This window comes from Pipistrellus kuhlii, unplaced genomic scaffold (assembly GCF_014108245.1).
Source record: "Pipistrellus kuhlii isolate mPipKuh1 unplaced genomic scaffold, mPipKuh1.p scaffold_m20_p_2, whole genome shotgun sequence".
In the NCBI taxonomy this organism is placed as follows: Eukaryota; Metazoa; Chordata; class Mammalia; order Chiroptera; family Vespertilionidae; genus Pipistrellus; species Pipistrellus kuhlii.
This window is the reverse complement of record NW_023425515.1, coordinates 100,082,740-100,105,238: the sequence shown is the minus strand read 5'-3', so window position 1 is coordinate 100,105,238 and position 22,499 is coordinate 100,082,740. Positions and strand designations below refer to the sequence as shown.

At 39.7% G+C, this 22,499-nt stretch overlaps 1 protein-coding gene across 4 annotated transcripts in view; it reads left to right on the top strand.

The window, feature by feature from the left end:
* PLS1 (plastin 1) overlaps window positions 1–22,499 on the top strand; it is a 226,645-nt gene that overhangs the window by 165,451 nt on the left and 38,695 nt on the right. For all 4 annotated transcript variants that reach the window (XM_045584122.1, XM_045584123.1, XM_036444194.2 and 1 more), the window contains 2 exons: window positions 3,144–3,222; window positions 10,162–10,276. In XM_045584122.1, coding sequence (XP_045440078.1) covers window positions 3,144–3,222; window positions 10,162–10,276 — 194 coding nt within the window. The remainder of the gene's footprint in view (window positions 1–3,143; window positions 3,223–10,161; window positions 10,277–22,499) is intronic.

Here is a 22,499-nt window from a genome sequence, read left to right as displayed (position 1 = left end):
AAGGGGCAGATGATCAACACAGGAGCTTCCCCCTGGTGGACAGTGCACTCCTGCACTGGCTCTCTGTTGCATGCCTTTCCCACCTCCACAGCAGCACTAAGGATGTCCAAGTGACGGCTTAGGTGGGGAGAGAGACTAAGCCATCAATCAGACATTCCTCAAGGGCTCCTGGACTGCGAGAGAGTGCAGGCCGGGCTGAGGGGGACACTCCCCCCCAAGTGCATGAATTTTGTGCACCAGGCCTCTAGTTTACTATATAAGAAGATACCATGGGAAATATTTATCAATAATCTTTATTTAGAACATATGTATGTCCTGATATATCTGCCAAAATGTATTTGACTTTACTGTCATTGGAATTTTTTCTCTGTAAATTTGTGTTTATAGATCCTTATGAAGTTTGAAGCTTAACCTTATCACATCCCATATTCATATATTAGTATGTTCTCATTGGCAAAGAATTTTATCTATATAGAATTAAAAAAATTAAAAGACCAACTAAATATTAAATCTTCATATTAAATTGTGCCAAATACAAAGGCTGTGTATAGAGAGACCATATCAGAACTCATTTATAGTAATAGAAAATATGTACAGCCACAGAATTATACTCTGTTCAATCATAGTTCCACCATTAAATATCTGAGTGATCTCTGTGAGTCTTGGTTTTCTCACATATAAAACAAGACCAGTAATACTTATTGTGAAGAATCACATAATTAAAAATGACTTTTCATGAAAGAATTTAGCAAACAGTATGAACTCGGTAATGGTTAGATAGAGAGAGAAAGAAACCACTTATACCGCTTGTGAGTGTTAAATATGCCAATTCCTTTTCCTCTTACTAGCCTATTTTTAATATATTTGTTATTTTTCATGAAAATTCAATTGCAGATGTTGGTTTGACTATGAAAATGAAAAGAATGTTTTATAGCTTTTTTATATCTTTTCTATCAGCAATTAAGATTTTACTTTTGAGATTGCTTTAGTCATTTATAATCTGGAATACATATGTTTTTGTAATGTTTACTATGGCTCTTTCACAAATGCATATAGCAAAAAAGGCAGTTATGATACAACATAAAAAATAAATAAATATGTATGTTTTAAAATATGAAAAAACAACAACAACAAAACAAAACAAATGTATATAGCACTGCTGGCTTTGAGCATTTATTTACCAAGACAACTTGAAATGGTATTAGATAAATAAGTACTCTCTTAAAAATCTATTTTACTTTCCAGGTATCAAAAATTAAAATAATAATGATATAATTAGTTGGGAATAATAGGAAGAAATGTGAACCTCTGAAACTTACACTTGCAGTCAAGATACAAGCTTAGTGTCTTTTTAAATAGAATACACTAAATTACCAGGTTCAGCAGAATTTAGATATTATTCTAATTAAAAATTAAACAATTGGTACACTACTGTTTGTTATTTTAAAAGATAACTTGGATTTTCAGAGGTGGAAATAATATAAAAATTATCTAATTACTAGAAAAATACTTATATACAGATAAATAACAGATTGTAATAGAGAAAAAAACTAAAAGGTAAACCCAAGTCACATACATCAATGTTTGTATTTATGTTACTTTGGGGAAAATTCAGATATTTAATTTTCACCTGTTTAATAACTCCTATAAAATAAGGCAAGCATATTTCTAGACATATTTAGATTAACTTGGATCTTTTTAAAAAGGTACTCATATAGGTTATAGTGTCTCATAAAGTTGCAGTGGCAGATACAACAGAATAATCAGTTAACTTTTATGCATACAAGAGGGGGAAATTTTAGACAATAAATTATATGGTTACATAATTTAATAGAACAAGAATTCAAATAGACTCTGGGAAAGCTATTAGGTAATGGCATTGAAACCACATGAAAGTACAGTAGGAAGATTATTTTCTGAACAGTTGGCACAAAAAACAGATTGCTTTAGACTTTACAAGGTTTTTATTTCTCCTCTGGGTATGCAGTTTTTTACTGTCTGTGTTACTTAGTCTGAAGATGATTGCAGGGCTGGCTCTATAGAAATTGGCTCCTAGAGCACACTCAGATGGTTGTAGTCCTGGGAATCTCACCTGAGACAAAGTCTAGAGAGTGCCTTGAACTTATCTCTGGTATAGAAGTGATGTGAGGCGTACTGTAAATGTTTCGTTTTTCAGGAGTCTGGTGGTGAGGTGCAGGTCAGACTATTCCACTGTCTCCCTAACTTTGCTGAAAGACAAACAATAATTTTCAAGTCACTGAGGACCATTTTCATTAAGGGGATGATTAGAAGGCAAAAATGACCAAGAGGGCACACTTCTCTCTCTGCGCCCTTTATGTCACATGATATCCCACGTTTTCCTTATAAATGATATAAACACTGCTGTGAAAGGAATGCTCAGGTAATTTAGGTAATCATAGATTAAATAATAATGCCTGCAGGAGTTTCTTCTCAAGGTGATCTTTGAGATCTAGGAACTTACTATGATGAAATGTTTCATTCTCTTAGCACCCTGTGTGGAGCTGTATCCCTTATGTATTTTTAATAGGAACAGTTTAAATTCAAGAAGCATGTAAAGCAGTTACATCCCCCTCATTGGTTGTTTTTATATGACACGTAATCCCATCTCCTTTGTTGCTATCTGGTGTAATTAAAATTTAGGTTTGTATGTTCAGCAACTTTTCTATGTAAAATGCATTTTGTACAGATGTAGTAATACAGCTTTGGAAACAGTACAACTTTTCTATTTCTGTTTAATGTGCTGATATTACCCTGGCTGCTAAAATATTTTCATTTCTTATTTTTAGCCAATCACATTGCATGTAGTTCTAACAATGGATATGACCACACGTCTGTCATTTATTTGTTACTTTTTTGGACAGAGAAACCCACACCTCAGTAATTCACAGACATCAATAAAAAATACTAGATGGAAATTTTTAGAGCAAATAGAGGCTGTCTAGACAGAGAGAGCAAAGGGACTTTGGCAATGAGTGTTTTTTTTTTTTTGCCTAAAAATTTTGTAGTGTCATAGGAACCATGGCAAAGTATGTATGACCAGTTTATATCTGCCTGAGGATTTAAAATGTGGTTCTTGATTCCTTTTGTCCTGAATCATCAGTGTGAACTTGTGTCTACTCTAGGAGAGAGCAAGGAAGAAAGGACATTTCGAAACTGGATGAATTCCTTGGGGGTAAACCCTTACATTAATCATTTGTACAGGTAAACATTTTTCTGTGTTTCAGCTTTATGTTGAGGGTCCAACTTTTCTAGTTTTAAGCTCTAGGTATGTTAACATGAGAGCATTTATAGAAATCACAAGAATTTTAGCCAATGTTTAGAGTTCCAGAATGCTGGGAATTGACAATGAAATGGATTTTAAAATAAAAGTATAGTATTTTTTAAAAGATAATATAATCCTACCTAATAAAAGAGTAATATACAAATTAACCATCACTCCACTACACACACAAGCCACGCCCACCAGCCAATCAGAGCAAGTATGCAAATACACCCAACTAAGATCTTTACCAGAAGGAAGGCTTGGGTTTCCCTGGCAACAGAGGAAGCCAAGCTTTCCACACACTCAAGGATACAAAGTTTCAATTGTATCTGAAATAAATTCCAGATACCAGGGCCTCTGCTTAAGTCAACAGGGTGCGTGGCTGGCCTGAAAACCATCATAGAACCCTTACCCTGGCCATCCCACTCTGCAAGAGAACCCCACCCTTATCCAGGACACCCTCAGGGTAAACCTGCTGGTCCCCACCTGTGCACCAGGCCTCTATCCTATCTAATAAAAGAGTAATATGCAGATTGACCATCACTCCAACACACAAGATCAAGATAGTTGCCTCTATGTGGTCAAAGATCCTGCCTCCATGTGGACACAAGATGGCCATCAAGGGAAGGCAGTTGGGAGGGACCAGTCCTGCAGGGAAGGGCAGTTAGGAGTGACCAGGCTGGCAGAGGAGGGAAGTTGGGGGCAAAACAGGCTTGCAGGGGAGCAGTTAGACATAAATCAGGCTGGCATGGGAGTGGTTAGGGGGTGATAAGGCTAGCAGGCAGAAGTGGTTAGGGGCAATCAGGAAGGCAGGCAGGTGAGCAGTTGGGAGCCAGCAGTCCTGGACTGTAAGAGGGATGTTCAACTGCCCATTAGACCTGATCCCGGTGGTGGGATCAGGCCTAAATGGGCAGTTGGACATCCCTTGAGGGGTCCCAGATTGGAGAGGGTGCAAGATGGGCAAATTTCGTGCACAGGGCCATTAGTATTAGTTATAATTTTGTTGTTGTTAATTCTCACCTGAGGATATTTTTCCATTGAATTTTTTTAGAGGGAAGGAAAGACAGAGAAACATTGGTATGAGAGAAACACATTGATTAGTTGCCTCCTGTACGTGCCCTGACCAGGGCCTGGGCTACAGAGGAGTATTTGCCCTTGATTGGAATCAAACCCAAGACGCTTTGGTCGGTCGATGCTCTGTACACTGAGCCCAACCAGCTAGGGCTTTATATTTACTTTTTGATTAAAATAGAAATGCATGCTTATTGTAAAAACAAAATAAAATATCAAACCTTAAGTTACTAAAATAAAAAATAGAAGTCTCATCCTACCTACCAGTTTGGTATTCATTTTTTCAGACTTTTAAAAATTCATATACAAATATGTATATACTAAATTAAAAAAAAATTTAGAATAATCACAGGATATTTTTCTCCATTGATTTTTAGAAATAGTGGAAGGAAGAGTGGAAGAGAAGGAGGGGAAGGAAAAGAAGAAAGAGAAAGAGAGAGAGAGAGAGAGAGAGAGAGAGAGAGAGAGAGAGAGAGAGAGAGAGAGAGAAACATCGATGTGAGAGAACACATCAGTTGGTTGTCTCCCACACACACCCTGACTGGGATTGGGGATCAAACCTGCAACCCAGATTTGTGCCCTTGACCAGGAATTGAACCAGAGACCTTCAGTAGGCCAATGCTCTAACCATAGGCTAGACCTATTATTCTTTTCTCTTAATTATATACTATAGACATTCCTTCAAATATCCATAAAGATTTAGCTGCTCCTCCCTTCCAGTATTTGAGACCTTCACTGCCCTGCTACTATTATAGGAGTTCTGGTCTAAATGGCTTATATCTTGCAATTTAACTGAATTTACATGCACTTAAGAGTTCATCAAATGTGAGTATCACATCAAAGTCATTACCATAATAAGGCACTACTGGTTTTAGATTTTAAATAGTATTTTGAATATATACCAAGAAGCAGAATTACTCCATCATAAGTCCTCAGCCAGTGATCTTGGTATTTTTGGCATTAATCTCCAGTTCAGAATCCTATGTAATAAAACTCTAATATGCAAATTGACCAAATGGCAGAATGACTGGTGGCAATGACATGCACTGACCACTAAGGGGCAGACGCTCAACCCTGGTGGTCAGTGTGCTCCTATGGGGACACCACTCAGCCAGAAGCCAGAAGTACCGTAACAGGGAGAAAAGATGGGAGAAGTAAACAGTTACTTTCCTTTCAAGACTATCTCTGGGATTTGTGTTTATGCCAACCTGTGAGGTCTACTCACTACTCTGCCAGAGGGATGATCAGTAACTACAAGCTTCCCACCCACAATGCATTCATGTCACATGCTCTACCTTTTATGGTGAGGACACGCAGAGTGGGCCCAACTTGGATGGACATCATCATGACAAGTGGCTGCACCCAGCCAATGACTCAAGTGTGACAGGATGATTCTCTATGGTTTCCCTCCCTCTGGTCTCCTATAGACTGTCCCCACTACAGTTTCTGGTCTGGAATGGTTTGGAATGAACATCCCTTTGATCTGCTGCTGACAGTACAGTAGATCTTTTTGGGCAAAATTACATCTTTCCTTATTGCAGTTGAGCACCATCTGCTTAATAGGCATCTGCCGAAAAGCTAACCCCAACACCTACTGTATGATAAATTTGTGCCCAGAAATTATACCAAGCACCACTAAACTCCTAGCTTGACAATGGGTAGTAGCAACTACCCATACATATGTGTTCTCAGCAGTGACATTAAAGGGGGAAAAACCCACACCATTATGGGCACAGTGCACACCTATATACACACAAACACACACACATTCACACACATATACACACAGATGCACACACAAACATTCTGCTAACAAGCAGCTATCCACTATCCACTAAGGCACAACATCCATTCCACTTTGTCCCCAGAATGCATGTATCACCTCCCTTAAAGATAAAGGGAGACTGTTTCCTGCTATAAAAGAGAGCTGTGTGTTTGTGTAACATATTTTTATATATATAAAGGCTGATCAACCAGTTGACAGCAATGGTAATAACACAGCACTTAAAATTATTTACCAAAGCAACTCATTTTTCCCAGACAGTGCCAAGTTTTTAAAGTGAGTTATTGAAGAGAGACCAAGGGTGTACACCAACCATGTCAAACTCAAGGCCGGTGACTCACATGCCTTGGGTTTCAGTTTCACTACTTGCAAAATATGAATAATAATAATACCATACTACATAGAAATAAGAACGACTTCATTTAAAGTTAAAAGGAAAAATCATGAAATAGGTGAGATTCCAGGAGATATACAAATAACTTTAATGACTTTTATTACAAAATTCTCCGTGTACTAATAGATAACCTAGTCAACTCTTAATTACCTTCATAATAGACTCCTTCCATTGCTCAGCACAGGGCCAAGCCCCTTTATGGGCATTGTGTGTGTGCTCACAGATGCAAAGTAACTACTGTATTAGGAATCTTAGCTAAACATATCTCAGCGAACAGCTACTGAGAGAGAAAAGTCACATTACACATCAAAGACTTAGCAAGTTTAAGATCAATTGCTGTTTTGTTTTTGTTTGTGTGTGTGTGTGTGTGTGTGTGTGTTCTTATCATACAGAATTGGAAACAAACTTGATGAATATACTTTGAGCATCTGAGGAGAACATGTTTTTCTTTTTTCTTCTTCTTTTTTTTCTTTTATTATTATTTTTTAAATAAATTTTTATTGTTCATATTATTACAAATGTTCCTTCCCCACCCCCTCCATTGCTCTCGTCCACCAGGTTCCCACCCCACCCTCTGCCCTTTCCCCACCCCCCATTGTCCTCATCCATAAGTGCACAGTATATGTTCAGTCTCTTCCCACAACCCCCCACTCCCCTTTTCCCCAAGAATTGTCAGTTCACTCCCTTCCATATTCAACAGTTAATATTGTTCATCAGATTTTTTTAAATTTCCTTGGTTTTTAGATTCACTTGTTGATAGTTACGTATTTGTTGTTCATAATTTTTATCTTTATTTACTTTCTCTTCTGAAAGAACCCCCTTCAGCAATTCATATAATTCTGGTTTGGTGGTGATGAACTCCTTTAGCTTTTTTTTTTTTTTTATTAGTGAAGCTCTTTATCTGACCTTCGATTCTGAGTGATAGCTTTGCTGGATAGAATATCTTTGGCTGTAGGTTCTTACTATTCATCACCTTGAATATTTCTTGCCATTCCCGTCTGGCCTGCATGGTTTCTGTTGAGAAATCAGCTGACAATCGTATAGGTGCTCCTTTATAGGTTACTACCTTCTTTGCTCTTGCTGCTTTTAATATTCTCTCTTTGTCTTTTGGTCTTGGAATTTTAATTATGATTTGTCTTGGTGTGGTCCTCTTTGGATTCCTTTTGTTTGGAGTTCTATGCGCTTCCTGGACTTGTAAGTCTAATTCTTTCACCAGGTGGGGGAAGTTTTCTGTCACTGTTTCTTTCAGTATGTTTTTGATATCTTGCTCTCTCTCATCTTCTGGGACCCCCATAATTCTGATGTTGGTTCACTTGAAGTTGTCCCAAAGGTGTCTTATATTATCTTCAACTTTCTGGATTCTCTTGCCTTCTTGCTTCTGTGGAGGAGTGTCTTCTGGCTCTTTATGTTCCAAATCTTTGACTTGATTCTTGTGATCTTCCTTTCTGTTTTTAGGACTGTATAATATTTTTATTTCAGACAATGTATTCTTTATTTCTTGTTGATCCCTTATCATTTCTTGTTGATTCCTTATTAATTCTAGTTGATCCCTTTTCATATCCTCATAGGCCTTATCGATCTTTTCAAGGAAATTCTTGAAAAACCTTTTAAGTGTAGATTTGAACTCTATATCCAGTTGCTTTTTGTCTTTCATTTCTTTTGTTTGTGATCTATTTTGTCTCGGCATTTTTGCAGCTTCCCTGATGGGGTGGGGTTTCAGGGTGGAGCCAACAGCTTTGGCTTCCGTCAGCCCCACCCTATGTGGCTCCTGAGTCTCAGGGTCCTTCAGTACTCATTGCAAGCGCCTCTGAGAGAAAGGTGCCCTCGATTTTCGCCTGCTACCAAACAGTCTAGGCTCTCCCCCAATGAGCCCGGTATTGGGGTTCAGTTCAGTTGGAAGTGGAGTTGGAGGTGGTGTTCAGAGCAGTCTGGAGCCCCTGTCTCCTTCCCGCCAGGGCAATCCCACAGCACAGCCAACCTTCCCTTCTCTGTGCGCACCTCTGGGACCTCCTTTCGCCGCTCCCCCAGGGTTTCACCTTATAACCCAGCTCCCTCTGCGTGAGCCTGGGTCCTCGGGGTCTGGCCTAGAACTGGGGCTCAGAGCAGTCGGAGCTTTTATCTCCTTCCCACTAGGGAATGCCAGCCAGCACCTCAGCCGCCCTCCTCTCTGGCTCCGTCCTCTCTGCTCGCGCCACATGTCTCCGTACCTTAGGCTTTTACAGCTCCTCTGTGCTTCCTTCTGGTTTTCTCCTTGCTTCTCATTGTAGAATTTCCAGTCAGTCGACTTTCCTGTAGTTCTGGGTAATGTCCATTTTATATTTTAGTTGTATTTTATTGAAATTGTTGTGTGTGGCTGCGGCTAGGTGTTTACCTGTGTAGCCATCTTGGATTCTCCTAGAACATGTTTTTCTGAATCCAAAGTAGTAGTATTCTTCAGTAACTCATACTTGCTCATAAGTTCCTTCCTTTTTTTTTTTTTTTTTTTTTTTTAATCCTCATCTGAGGACATGCTTTTTCATTTATTTTAGAGGGAGGAAAGGAGAGAGAAATATGGATGTGAGACAGAAACATTGATTCACTGCCTCCTGCATGTGCCCTGACCAGGAATTGAATTTGCCACCTTTTGGTATATGGTATAATGATCCAATCAACTGAGTAGCACTTCCCAGGGCAACTTCCTTCCTCTTAACCCTTATTATTTAACACAGAGACCTGGTGCATGGATTCGTGCACTGGTGGGATCCCTTGGCCTGGCCTGTGGGGATGGGGCTAAATCCCTGAAACGGACAGTCTGACATGCCTCAAGGGGTGCCAGATTGTGAGAGGGAGCAGGCCAGGCCAGATTAATCAGTCTGTTCATGTTTCCATGCCTATGGTTTCCACTCCTGAGTTGAGCATCTGTCCCCTGGTGGTCAATGCATGTCATAGCTACCAGCTGGTCTGCCAGTCCAGTCACTTAGACATATATATATATGAATAACTGTCTACTCAGTAGCTATTGTGATTTTTCTATAATTATTTTTTAAAGTTTTAAAAATCATAATAAATAAGCAACATATAGACTCCATTCCCACTGTACAAGTTTCAGGAAATATGTAGAATAAAACAAAACCTGATCATCTGTCCCTTACCCTTTCCATATCCTTTCTTTCCTGCCCATAGATAATCACTTTAAATAGTCAATAGTACATATAAATATTTAAATAAATGTTAAAATAAATTTAGTGACTAATAAAGTATGCAGTGTTCTGTCACTTGCTTTTTTAATGTAATAAGTCTTGTAAAGCTTTTCATGTGAGTACATAGAAATCTACCTTATTATGTCTTATCGTATGGTATGAATAGTTTATTCAACAGCCCTCTATAACTGGTATTAAATTTGTTTCCAAATGTATAAATGCTTTGGCAATACATGTCCTCATACATATTATGTTTGTAAACATTAATGAAAAAATTTTGGACAGATTTCTAGATTAGAAGTTCTGGGTCAAATGATGTAACCTGTTGTTCTTTAAGCATTGATTGAGCCTGTTTTGTTTTTAAAGACATAAGCCCATCTTCAGTGTACTTAATAAAACTAGGTAGTACCAGCATTTCCTTCTCTTTCATATTATTTTCCTCCTATTTTAGTGATCTTGCAGATGCTCTAGTGATCTTCCAGCTCTATGAAATGACCCGTGTGCCAGTCAACTGGAGCCGTGTCAACAAGCCTCCATACCCTGCCCTTGGAGGGAACATGAAGAAGGTGAATGAAATAATGATAATAGATATGTTTTTATTGTCCTGATATAAACAGAGGATTTCAAGTTTTTTAAAGCTTGTAAAGTATGATCTATTCCCACAGTTTGATTCAAACCAAATGTTTGAAGCTGAAAAGCATTTTCACAAGGGTGCTTTAATAAGTGTTGGAAAGATGAAAGCAGTTTTCCCCATGCAGAGACATCTCATAGATAATTTGTCTTTAACAAGTCATAGTGCTTAATGCTATTTGAGAGCAATCATAAATGCATTTCTATTTTATAATTACCAGAACTTGCCAAATCTTAACTGCTTTGTGGTAAATTTTTTCAACATATATTTATTGAATACTTGTACAGGGCAATGCAAGATATAAAATAGTGCAAGGCATGGAGTAGGCCCTCAGGAAGCCTTAAGGAAGTTAGGGAGATATGTGCACAAATAATCACGATATGGCACAATCTACACAGAGGTGAGTGATATGATTTCTGAGGAATAAAAGATTACAGGCTGCACATGTCATGTGAGGGTTCATGCAGAAGGTGGTTTTTGAGTTATTCTTTGAAGAATGGACAGAATTTGTCAGGAGACTGGAGCAGGGGCTGAGTATTAGGAAGAGGAGTAGAAATAGGAAAGTATAAAGTATTTCTGGGCATCTTCTTATAGGTGAGAAGTGGATGTGAACACTAAAAGTTTTGATTGCAGCCAGAGCCTTGAATGTCAGATTAAAGAGTTTGTATTTTAAATTGTAAGCAGTGGAAAGCCATTGAATATTTTTGAGCAGGGCAATAACTTAATTACAGTTGGTAGGAGAATATCTGGCAGATGAATAATAAAGAGAAGTGCTCAGCTCCACTATTCTTCTTCTGCAAATAGGGGATATGTGGGGTCCTTAATCTAAGTTCTTGTTTGTTCTGTTGAAGTACTACTTTAATATTCAGCTTTGGTTTTGTTTTTGCTTTTCCTATCTTCTATACCAGGCTCATTTTCTTTTAAGACTTTTAAAATTTTTTGTTAGTTTATTTTATTCATTAGATTCCACATAAGAGTGAAATGATATGGTACCTGTCTTTCTCTGATTGGCTTATTTCACTTTGCATACTTTCCAAATCCACCCATGCTGTCATAAAGGATAAGATTGCCTTGTGGGTGTTTTTTTTTTATAGCCAATTAGTATTACATTCTGTAAATGTATCATAGTTTTTTATCCACTCATTTATTGATGGGCACCTGGGCAGCTTCCAAATCTTGGATATTGTAAATAACACTGCAATGACCATAAAAGTGCATATATTCCTTTGAATTAGTGTTTTGGATTTCTTTGGGTAAATACCCAGAAGTGGGACCACTGGGTAAAATGGCAGTTCCATTTTAACTTTTTTGAGGTAACTACATACTGTTTTCCACAGTGTCTGCACCCGTCTGCATTCCCACCAGCAGTGCACTTTTCTCCACATCCTCACCAGTTCTTGTTTGGTTGATTTGCTTTTAAGACTTTTAAGTGTTTGCAATTTCATTTTACTTTATTCTTTCATTTAAAATGGTGTGAACCCTATAAATATCTAAAAATAATAAATGGACTCAAATTGCTATAACTTATTAACATGGCTGTTATGAAATTTATCTTCATTCTTATGGTTTAAAAACTATCTCTAGCTGACTAAATGGAAATATAACCATATTCCTGGCTGGAAAGAATAAATATTATAAAGATATTAAATATTTTCAATTTAAATTTTAGGTAGAAAATAATTCCAGTTAGAATTCCAAGAATTCTCCTTTTGTATATACATGTGTATTTACACTGAGTGGCCAGATTATTATGATCTCTGAACACATAATAATCTGGCCATCAGTGTGTGTGTGTGTGTGTGTGTGTGTGTGTGTGTGTGTGTGTGTTAGAGGCCTGGTGCATGAATTCATGCATGGGTGGGGGTCTGGCCAGCCTGGTGATACGGGACATGGACGGTTGGCTGGCCTGCCTGCTTGTCGAACTCCTTGTTGAGAGGACAATTTGCATATTAGCCTTTTATTATATAAGATATACAAAGTGGCCAGATTATTATGCATGTGTTGGGGGATGCAATTTATAGTGTAATTCTAAAATTCCTCTAGAAGAATAAACAGGCTATAGCATAAAAGAAAATAAAGGTAACTACATAATACTAAAGGAACAGATCCAACAAGAGGATATAACCATGGCAAAATGTGTGCACTTATTATAATACATATTATAAAAATTATAATATATTATAAAAATTATGATATATTATAAAAACTTCTAGAGGACTTGGGGGAAAGATTCACAGCAATACAGTCATAATAGGGGACTTCAACACCCACTGACTTCACTGGATAGATCTTCTAGACAAAAAATTAGCAAGGAAACAGTGACTTCATTTATTTATTTATTTTTGTCTATTTTTTTTTTTAAATTGAAACAGTGACTTTAAATGACACACTGGATCACAATGATTTGATTGATATTTATAGAACATCTCATGGCAGAGCTGCAGAATATACATTCTTCTCAAGTGCACATGTGTCATTTCAAAGATAGGCCACATATTAAAATAAAAAATAAGTCTCTACAAGTTCAAGAAGATTGAATAACAAAAAGCAGATCAGATCACAATGGAATGAAATGAGAAATCAACTACAGTAAAAAAAACTCAAAAACATTCAAACATATGGAAGCTAAATAACATGTTATTAAACAATGAATGGGTTACCAATGAGATCAAGAAAGAAAAAAACTTCCTGGAAATAAATGAAAACAAACACACAACAACCCCAAATTTCTGGGACAGAGCAAACCAGTCCTGAGAGGGAAATTCATAGCACTATTGGCCTACTTAAAAAAACAAGAAAAATTATTAATAAACTGTTTAACCCTACAACTTAAGAAATTAGAGAACAATAAGGAAAAAAAACCAGATTAAGTAGGGAGAAGGAAGTAAAGTTTAGAGCATATATAAATTATATAGAAACTAAAAAAATCAATGTAATGAAGAGTTGGTTCTTTGCAAAGATAAATAAGATTGATGAACTATTAGCCTTATTCCCCAAGAAAAAAGAGGATGCAAATAAAATAAGAAATAAAAGCAGTGAAATAACAACTAACAACACAGAATACAAAGGATTGTAAGAAAATACTATGAACAGCCATATGCCAACAAGCTGGACAATGTGGATGAAATGGATTAATACCTAAAAAAAAAAAAAAAAAATACAGGCTATGAGAGGAGAAACCAAGATGGCAGCATAGGGCAGACACCCGAATGCAGCCTACCACAACAAATTTGAATTTAGAACTGAAAAACAGGGGAAAAATCGCCCCTGAGGCACCAGACGGCTGGCTAAGAGGAGGCTCTGCCATCTGGGAAGGAGAGAGAAGGCACGCTGAACCTCAGAAACTGTAAAGAGTGCGATGAGAAGTGGGAGCTGCCGCCGTGGCTACCTCCGCTGAGCGCCAACAAGGAGCCGGGCGACAGGGCCCCTGGGGGAGAGGTGCCGCTGGGCCCTCAACTGCTGACTGCGGGCCATGGAACCAAGGCCAGGGGCTGCTTTCCAGGTAGTGCCCACCCTGGCAACAGGCTGAAGCTGTGCAGGAGGCTGTGGAGAACAAAGGGGCACCGTGGGCCAGCCTGCTGAGCTTCCAGGATGAGGAGGAAGAAACCGCAGAAGTTTTCAATGTGAAGAAGTCAAGTTATAGCAAAAAGATAGTAAAATTAAGAAAGAATACAAAGGAGATCTTGAAAAATCAAAGATTAAGACAGAACTCAACTTATCAGCCAACATTGCAACATAAATGCGTTTTTTAAAAAAACAAAAATACAGAATGTTGGAGCGGTGGTAGCCAGGCCCAGAGTAGCCAGGCCCAGGGCAATGGCATCCAGGCCTGGAGCAGCCAGGCGTGGGGCAGTGGCAGCCAGGCTTGGGGCAGCAGCAGCCAGGCCTGGAGCAGCCAGACCTGGAGCAGCAGAAGCCAGGCCTGGAGCAGCAGCAGCCAGGTCCCAGAGCAACAGCAGCCGGGCCCAGAACAGCGGAAGCCAGGCCCAGGGCAGTGGCAGCCCGGCCCGGGGCAGCCAGGTCTGAAGCAGCCAGGCCTGGAGAAGCCAGGTCGTTAGCAGCCAGGCCCATAACAGCAGTAGCCAGGCCCGGAGCACCCGGGCCCGGAGCGGCCAGGCTGGGAGCAGCCAGGCCTGGAGCAGCCAGGCCAGGAGCGGCCAGGCCCTGATCAGCGGGGCCTGGAGCAGTCGAGCCTGGAGCAGTTGAGCCCGGAGCACCCGGGCCCGGAGCGGCCAGGCTGGGAGCATCCAGGTCGGGAGCAGCCAGGCCAGGAGCGGCCAGGCCCTAATCAGCGGGGCCTGGAGCAGTCGAGCCTGGAGCAGTTGAGCCCGGAGCAGCGGGGCCTGGAGCAGCCAGGCCTGAAACAGCTTGCTCCTCACCTGCCCATGCCTAGGGCTGCTTCTCAGACATGGCTGGAAACTTTTGGGGGAACTTGAGGGTCTGCTGAATCAAGTGATGAAGGCTTAGATCTGGATGTGTTGAATTTTTATAGTGCTGGGGTGTTGATCTGTGAGTGCCTTGTGTGGGGTCTGGATGAGGTTGGTTGATCTATTTGGATGTGTCTTTTGTTTGAAGTGTATCCTTGGGAATGTGGAGGTATTATTGATTTGAGAAAATGCTTAGTAATTGATTTGCTACCTGAAAAATTTAAAGTTCTGAAAGTTTTAAGGTCTCTTGCCAAAAAGAGGTTTTAAAGCTAACACCTTAATTTTAATGGAGAAAGGGGAGGACATGCCCTTCCCACCCAGAACAGGTAATCCAATTCCAGCCAGCATCTTTAAACAATGTGTTCATTTACATTTGAATGGCTACACCTTTTGATAACCCAAGGGCAAGTTTACATGTAAACAAATTTGCTTCTCAGTTCCCAGGGCAGAAAAAACAAGGTTTAAAATTATTAGATTTTAAAAGTTATTCTTAAAAATATAAAAGTTTATTAATTTAAAAAAACAAGGAAATTAAAAAAAAAACTGATGAACAATATTAACTGTTGATTATAGTAGAATCAGAGATATGAGAGAGGAGTGGACTGACAATTCTTGGGGAAATGGGGAGTGATGGGTGCGGGGAATTGACTGAACATAAACTGTGCACCTATGGATGAGGACAATGGGGAGTGGGGAAATGGCAGAGGGTGGTGTGGGAACCTGGTGGAGGGGGAAAAATGAGGAACTTCTGTAATAATATGAACAATAAAGATTGATTTAAAATAAAATTTAAAAAAAACATACAATCTTCCAAAACTGGATAGGGAAGAATCAAAAAGCCTGATAGGCCAATAACTACTGATGAAATAGAAGCAGTAATAAAAAATAAAAAAAATAACTCCAAGCAAACAAAAGCTCTGTTCCGGATGGCTTCCCAGGGGAGTTTTACCAAAATTTTAAAGAACACCTATAGTCCTCAAACTATTCCAAAAATCTAAGAGGAAGGGACACTTCCAAATTATTTCTATGAAACCAGCATTGTCCTAATTCCAAAACCAGATAAAGACACTACAAAGAAAGAGCACTATAAGCCAAAATTCATGATAAACATAGATGCTAAAATCCTCAACAAAATCCTAGCTAATGAGACCCAGCAATATAGTAACAAGATCATACAACATGACCAAGTGAGATTTATTCCAGGGATGCAAGGGTGGTACAATATTCATAAATCAATAAATGTGATACATCACATAAACAAAATGAAAGATGAAAACCACATGATCACTTTCATAGATGCAGAAAAAAGCATTTGACCAAATCCAACATCCTTTTTTTTATTTTTATAAAATCTCTCAGCAAATACCATAATCAATAAAAAAATTTAAAAAAAATAAAAATTAAAAAAATAAACTCTCAGCAAGGTGGGAATAGAGGGATCATACCTCAACATAATAAAGGCATATATAACAACCCTACAGTGAACATCATATTCAATGGGCAAAAACTAAAAGTGTTTTCCCTAAGAACAGAAATTAAATGGGGATGTTCTCTTTCACCACTCTTATTTAACACTGGAGACCCGGTGCACAAAATTTGTGTTCCTCAGCTAAGCCTGAATCCTCTCCAATAATGGGCATCCCTCTCACAATCCAGGATTGTTGGTTCCCAACTCTTCGCCTGCCTGCCTTCCTGACTGTCCCTAATCACTTCTGCCTGCTAGCCTGATCACCACCTAATCACTCCCCTGCCAGCCTGTTTGCCCCTAACTGCCCTCCCCTGCAGCTTGGTCACCCCTAAATTTCCTCCCCTGTAGCCTGGGTATCCCCCAACTGCCCTTTTCTGCAGGCCTGGTCACCCCCAACTTATCTCCTCTGCTGGCCTGGTCACCCCTAACTGCCCTCCCCTGCAGTCTTGATTGCCCCCAACTGCTCTCCCTTGCAGACCTGGTCCCTCCCAACTGTCCTCCCCTGCTGGCTATCTTGTGGTGGCCATCTTGTGTCCACATGGAGTCAGTCATCTTTGACCACATGGGGGCAGCCATCTTGTGTATTGAAGTGATGGTCTATTTGCATATTATTATTTTATTAGATAGAAGAATTATATAGGACAGAGGCCTGGTGTATGGGTGGAGGCTGGCTGGTTTGCCCTGAAGGGTGTCCGGATCAGAGTGGGGGTTCCCTTGGGATGTAGGGTGGCCTGAGCAAGAGGCCTGACGTAGTTTGCAGGCCAGCCACGCCCCCCAGTGACCCAAGTGGAGGCCCTGGTATCTGGAATTTATTTAACTTCTAAAATTGAAACTTTGTAGCCTTAAGTGGAGGCCAAGGCAAACCAGGGCTGAGGAAACTTGGCTTCCTCCTTCACCATGGGCAACTCAAGCCTCCTGCTCTCTCCAGCTTTGTGGCTGCCACCATTTTTGTTGGGATTTATTTATCTTCTATAATTGAATCTTTGTAGCCTTAAGTGGAGGCCAAGGCAAGCCAGGACAGGTGGAAAGTTTGGCTTCCTTCGTTTCCAGGAAAACCCAAGCCTCCAGCTCTCTGTGGCTGTAGCCATCTTGGTTGGGTTAAATTGCATACTTGTTCCTGATTAGCTGGTGGGTGTAGTGGAGGTATGGTAAATTTGCATATTACTCTTTTATTAGATAGAATAGTACTGGAAATCTAGCCACAGTGATCAGACAAGAAGAAATAAAAGGCATCCAAATTGAAAAGGAGGAAGTAAAACTGTCATTATTCACAGATGACATGATATTGTACATAGAAAACCCTATAGACTACACCAAAATACCACTGGGTTTAATAATGGAATTTGGCAATGTAGCCAAAATTACCATCCAGAAATCTATGGCATTTTTATACAATAATGAATTTCCAGAAAGAAAAGCTAAACAAGCAATTCCATTTACCATTGCAACAAATAAATGAAAATACTTAGAAATAAATTTAATCAAGAACTTGTATTTGGGAAACTACAGTGTGTTGAAAAAAGTGATAGAAAAAGATACAAAATAAATGGAAAAATATACTGTGTTCATGGATTGGTAGAAATATTATTAAAATGTCCAAACTACTGAAAGAAATCTACAGATTCAGTCAATCCCTTTTAAAATACCAACAGCATATTTCACAGATCTATAACAAATACTCCAAAAATTATTATGGAACCAGAAAAGTCCCTGAATAGTTGCAGCAATCTTGAGAAAGAAGAACAAAGTTGGAGGGATCACAATACCAGATATTAAGTTATACTACAAAGCCTCTATACTCAAAACAGCCTGCTATTGGCACAAAAACAGGCATATAGATCAATGGAAGAGAACAGAGACCCCAGATATCAACCCTAGTCATTATACTCAATATTTATCAAAGGCAAGAACATACAATGGAGTCAAGATAGTCTCTTCAATAACTAGTCCTGGAAAAATTGGACAGAAACATGCACAAAAGTGAAACCAGACCACCAACTTAACACCATACACAAGAATAAGCTCAAAAGGATAAAATACTAAAATGTAAGTCATGAAACCATAAAAATCCTATAAGAAACCAAAGGCAGCAAAATTTCAGACATTTTTAATAGCAATATGTTTATGGATACATTTCCTAGGCAAAGGAGAAAATAAACAGGATTACATCAAAATGAAAAGCTTCTGCACAGCAAAAGAAACCAACAAAATAAAAAGGGAGCCCACTGTATGGGAGAACATATTTGGCAGTGATACATCTGATAAAATTTAATATCCAAAATATGCAAATAATGCAAACAACTTAACAAAAAGAAGACAATCCAATTTAAAAATGGGCAAAGTACCTAAATAGTCTCCAAAGCAGACATTCAGATGGCCAAGAGATATGAAAATGTTCAGTCAGTGATCATCAGAGAGTTGTAAATTACAATTATAATGAGGTATCACCTGACACCTGTTAGAATGGCTGTCACTAACAAGTCAACAAATGACAAGTGCTGGAGAGGATGTGGAGAAAAGGGAACCCTAGTGCACTGCTGGTGGGAATGCAGACTTCTGCAGTCACTATGGAAAAAGCATAGAGTTTCTTCAAAAATTAAATATAGAACTTCCATTTGACCCAGTGATCTCATTTCTTGGAATATAACCTAAGAGACCTGAAACACCAATCAGAAGAAATGTATGCACCCTGTGTTCATCAGAAGCACATTTTATAGTAGCTAAATCTGCAAACAGCGCAAGTGCCCATCAGCAGATGAGTTGATAAAAAAAAACTGTGGTACATTTATACCATGGAATACTATGCAGCAGTAAAAAAGAAGGAACATTTGCAACAGTGTGGAGAGACCTGGAGAGTATTATGCTGAGCAAAATAAGCCAGTCAGAGAAAGATAAGTGTCACGTGATCTCACTCATAGCTGGAATCTAATGAACAAATATATCTAGAGACATAATAGTCTGTGAAATCTCAGAGGGTGGATTGGTGGGAAGAGATTAACCAAAGAACTTGTATGCATGTATGCATAACACTTGGACACAGACAACAGGGTGGTGAATTCTTGGGGCAAGGGACAGGGGTTGGCTAGAAGAGGTCAATAAGGGGAAAGGGAACATATATCATATTTTCAACAATAACAATTTAATAAAAACAAGACCTAAATCTTTTAAAAAATATTTTAAAGGTTATTGAGGGAGGAGCACTTAGAAAAGATTTTTAAATTATTATAAAGCTAAAGTAATTGAAATAGTTTAATACATATATAAGAATGGAATGGGTTAAAAAAAAGGAGAAGAAGAAAGAAAGAAAATCACAACAAAAATCAGAGAATAATATAATAGACAACCACAAATCTTCCACCCTAACTGAGCAAATACAAAAAAGAAAAGAAAAAAAGAAAAAAAAAAAGAATGGAATGGATTAGAATAGCCTAGAAACCAATCCTAAAATACATGTAGTTAATGTATGATAAGGTGCTTGCTAAAATCGGTAGGGAAAGGATCATCCAAAAAATGATGCAAGGACAACTAATTAACTATTTCATTATGGGAAAAGGTGATCTTCACCTTATATCATACACCAAAATAAATTCCAAATGTGTCCATGGTAAAAACTTAAAGGGTTAAATATAATAAATAACACTTAAAAACAGATGAATGAGACAAACAACAAGTGTTAGGATATGGAGGAAAGGAAACCTTGTGCACTGTTGGTGGAACTGCAGATTGGTGTAGCCACTATGAAAAAGAGTATGGAGGTTCCTCAAATAATTAAAAATGGAACTGCTGTATGACCCAGCAATTATACTTCTGAGTTTTTATCCAAAGAAACCCCAAACACTAATCTGAAAGAATACATGCATCCTTATATTCATTTTAATGTTATTTACAATAGCCAACATTTGAAAGAAACCCAAGTGATCATCCTATCTAATAAAAGAGTAATATGCAAATTATCCATAACTCTGCTACACCCACAAGCCATGCCCACCAGCCACACCCAGAGTGAGTATGCAAATATACCCAACCAAGATGGGTACAGCCACAGAGAGCAGGAGGGAGGCTTGGGTTTCCCAGGCAATGAAGGAAGCAAAGCTCTCTGCCTGCCCTTGCAGGCCTAAGCCTCCACTCAAGGCTACAACGTTTCAATTATAGAAGGTAAACAAATCCAAACAAAAATGGCCACAGCCATGGAGCAAGCAGGAGGTTTGGTTCCGCTCCAGGCTACAAAGTTTCAATTGTAGAAGATACATAAATCTCAGATACCAGAACCTCTGCTTGGGTCGCCAGGGGGCGTGGCTGGCCTGCAAACCACCACAGGCCCCTCGCCCAGGCCACCCCACAACTCAAGGGAACACCCACCCTGATCTGGGACACCCTTCAGGACCAGCTGGTCCCCACCATGCACTAGGCCTCTATCTTATCTAATAAAAGAGTAATATGCAGATTGAACATCACTCCAACATACAAGATGACTGCCCCAATGTGGTCAAATGTCCTGCCCCCATGTGGACTCAAGATGGCCAGCAGGGGAGAGCAGTTGGGAGAGACCAGGCCTGTAAGGGAGGGCAGTTGGGGGCAATCAAGCCTGCAGGGAAGGGCAGTTAGTGGTGACCAGGCTGGCAGAGGAGGTAAGTTGGGGGTGACTGGGCCTGCAGCGAAGGGCAGTTGGGTGGGATCCAGTCCTGTAGGGAAGAACAGTTGGGGAGGGCCCAGACCTGCAGGGGAGAGCTATTAGGCGCAAACAGGCTGGCAGGGGAGCAATTAGGCATCAGTCAGAGTGGCAGCAGAGTGGTTAAGGGATGATCAGGCTGGCAGGCAGAAGTGATTAGGGGCAATCAGGAAGGCAGGCAGGTGAGCAGTTGGGAGCCAGCAGTCCTGGATTGTGAGAGGATGTCCGACTGCCTATTTAGACCCAATCCCGGTGGTGGTATTGGGCCTAAATGGGCAGTTGAACATCTCTCGAGGGGTCCCAGATTGGAGAGGGTATAGGCTGGGCTGGGGGATTACCCTCCCCCCTCTGTGCATGAATTTTGTGTACTAGGCCTCTAGTCTATTTATAAAATCCCAACAACCAGAATGGTGGAACAACCAGAATGATAGGAATGGCTATGACATGCACTATGGCAGCCAACCAGCCTGATTCGGTTCCCAATCAGCCCCAATCACCCTGATCAGGGGGCTGCTGCTGGCCAACTGTTCATGGCCCCTCCCCTCCACCATCCCAGCCCAATGGGCTTCCATCAGGGGGAGCTGGCCAGATCCCACCTGTGCACCAATTTGTGCACTTGGCCTCTATTATAAAAATAAACACCATAAGCAAAATTAAAAAGCAAAAATAAAAACAATAGCCGAAACCGGTTTGGCTCAGTGGATAGAGCACCGGCCTGCGGACTGAAAGGTCCTGGGTTTGATTCTGGTCAGTGGCATGTACCTTGGTTGCATGCACATCCCCAGTAGGAGGTGGCAGGAGGCAGCTCATAGATGTTTCTCTCTCATCAATGTTTCTAACTTTCTATCTCTCTCCCTTCCTCTGTAAAAAATCAATAAAATATATTAAAAACAAACTTGGAAACATATTTGCAACAAATATGACAAATAGTTAATATCTATCTATCTATCTATCTATCTATCTATCTAGTCTAGGAGTGTCGAACTCAATCAGAGAAGGGGCCAAAATCTAAAATCCAGCCTAAATCGCGGGCCGAATGGTTTACTGAACAGTCATAAACTGTCATTGTGATGGAAACGCAGCGGAGTGCAGTGATGACAGCGTGGTGCGGGCCACATTGCAAGGCCTGGCGGGATGGATTTGGCCCGAGGGCCTTGTGTTTGACACATGTGATCTAGTCTAATATGTAAAGTATCCCCTTGGGGGTTCGACCGGGAGACTGAGTTCCATCACTTGCTATGATGTGCGTTGACCACCAGGTAGTGGCACAGAACATGGCAGGGCACTGAGGGAGTGAGAGAAGGAGAAGGGTAGGTGAGAATCCTAATGGCCCTGATCACCAGCCAGGTCTAGGAACCCTACCTGTGCCTCTAGTCATTAATATATAAATAGTTCATACAAACCTATATCTAGAACTTGATTGCTATTACTAAAATTATAATAACAAAATGGGATATTGAAAAATATGAGTGAACAATTTACAAAACAAGAAGTAAGATGGGTAATACACATCAATTTTTTTTTATCCACTATAGAGAAATGCTACTTAAAATAAGAAAATCTTGGAATGCACTGCACCCAGTGTTAATGCACA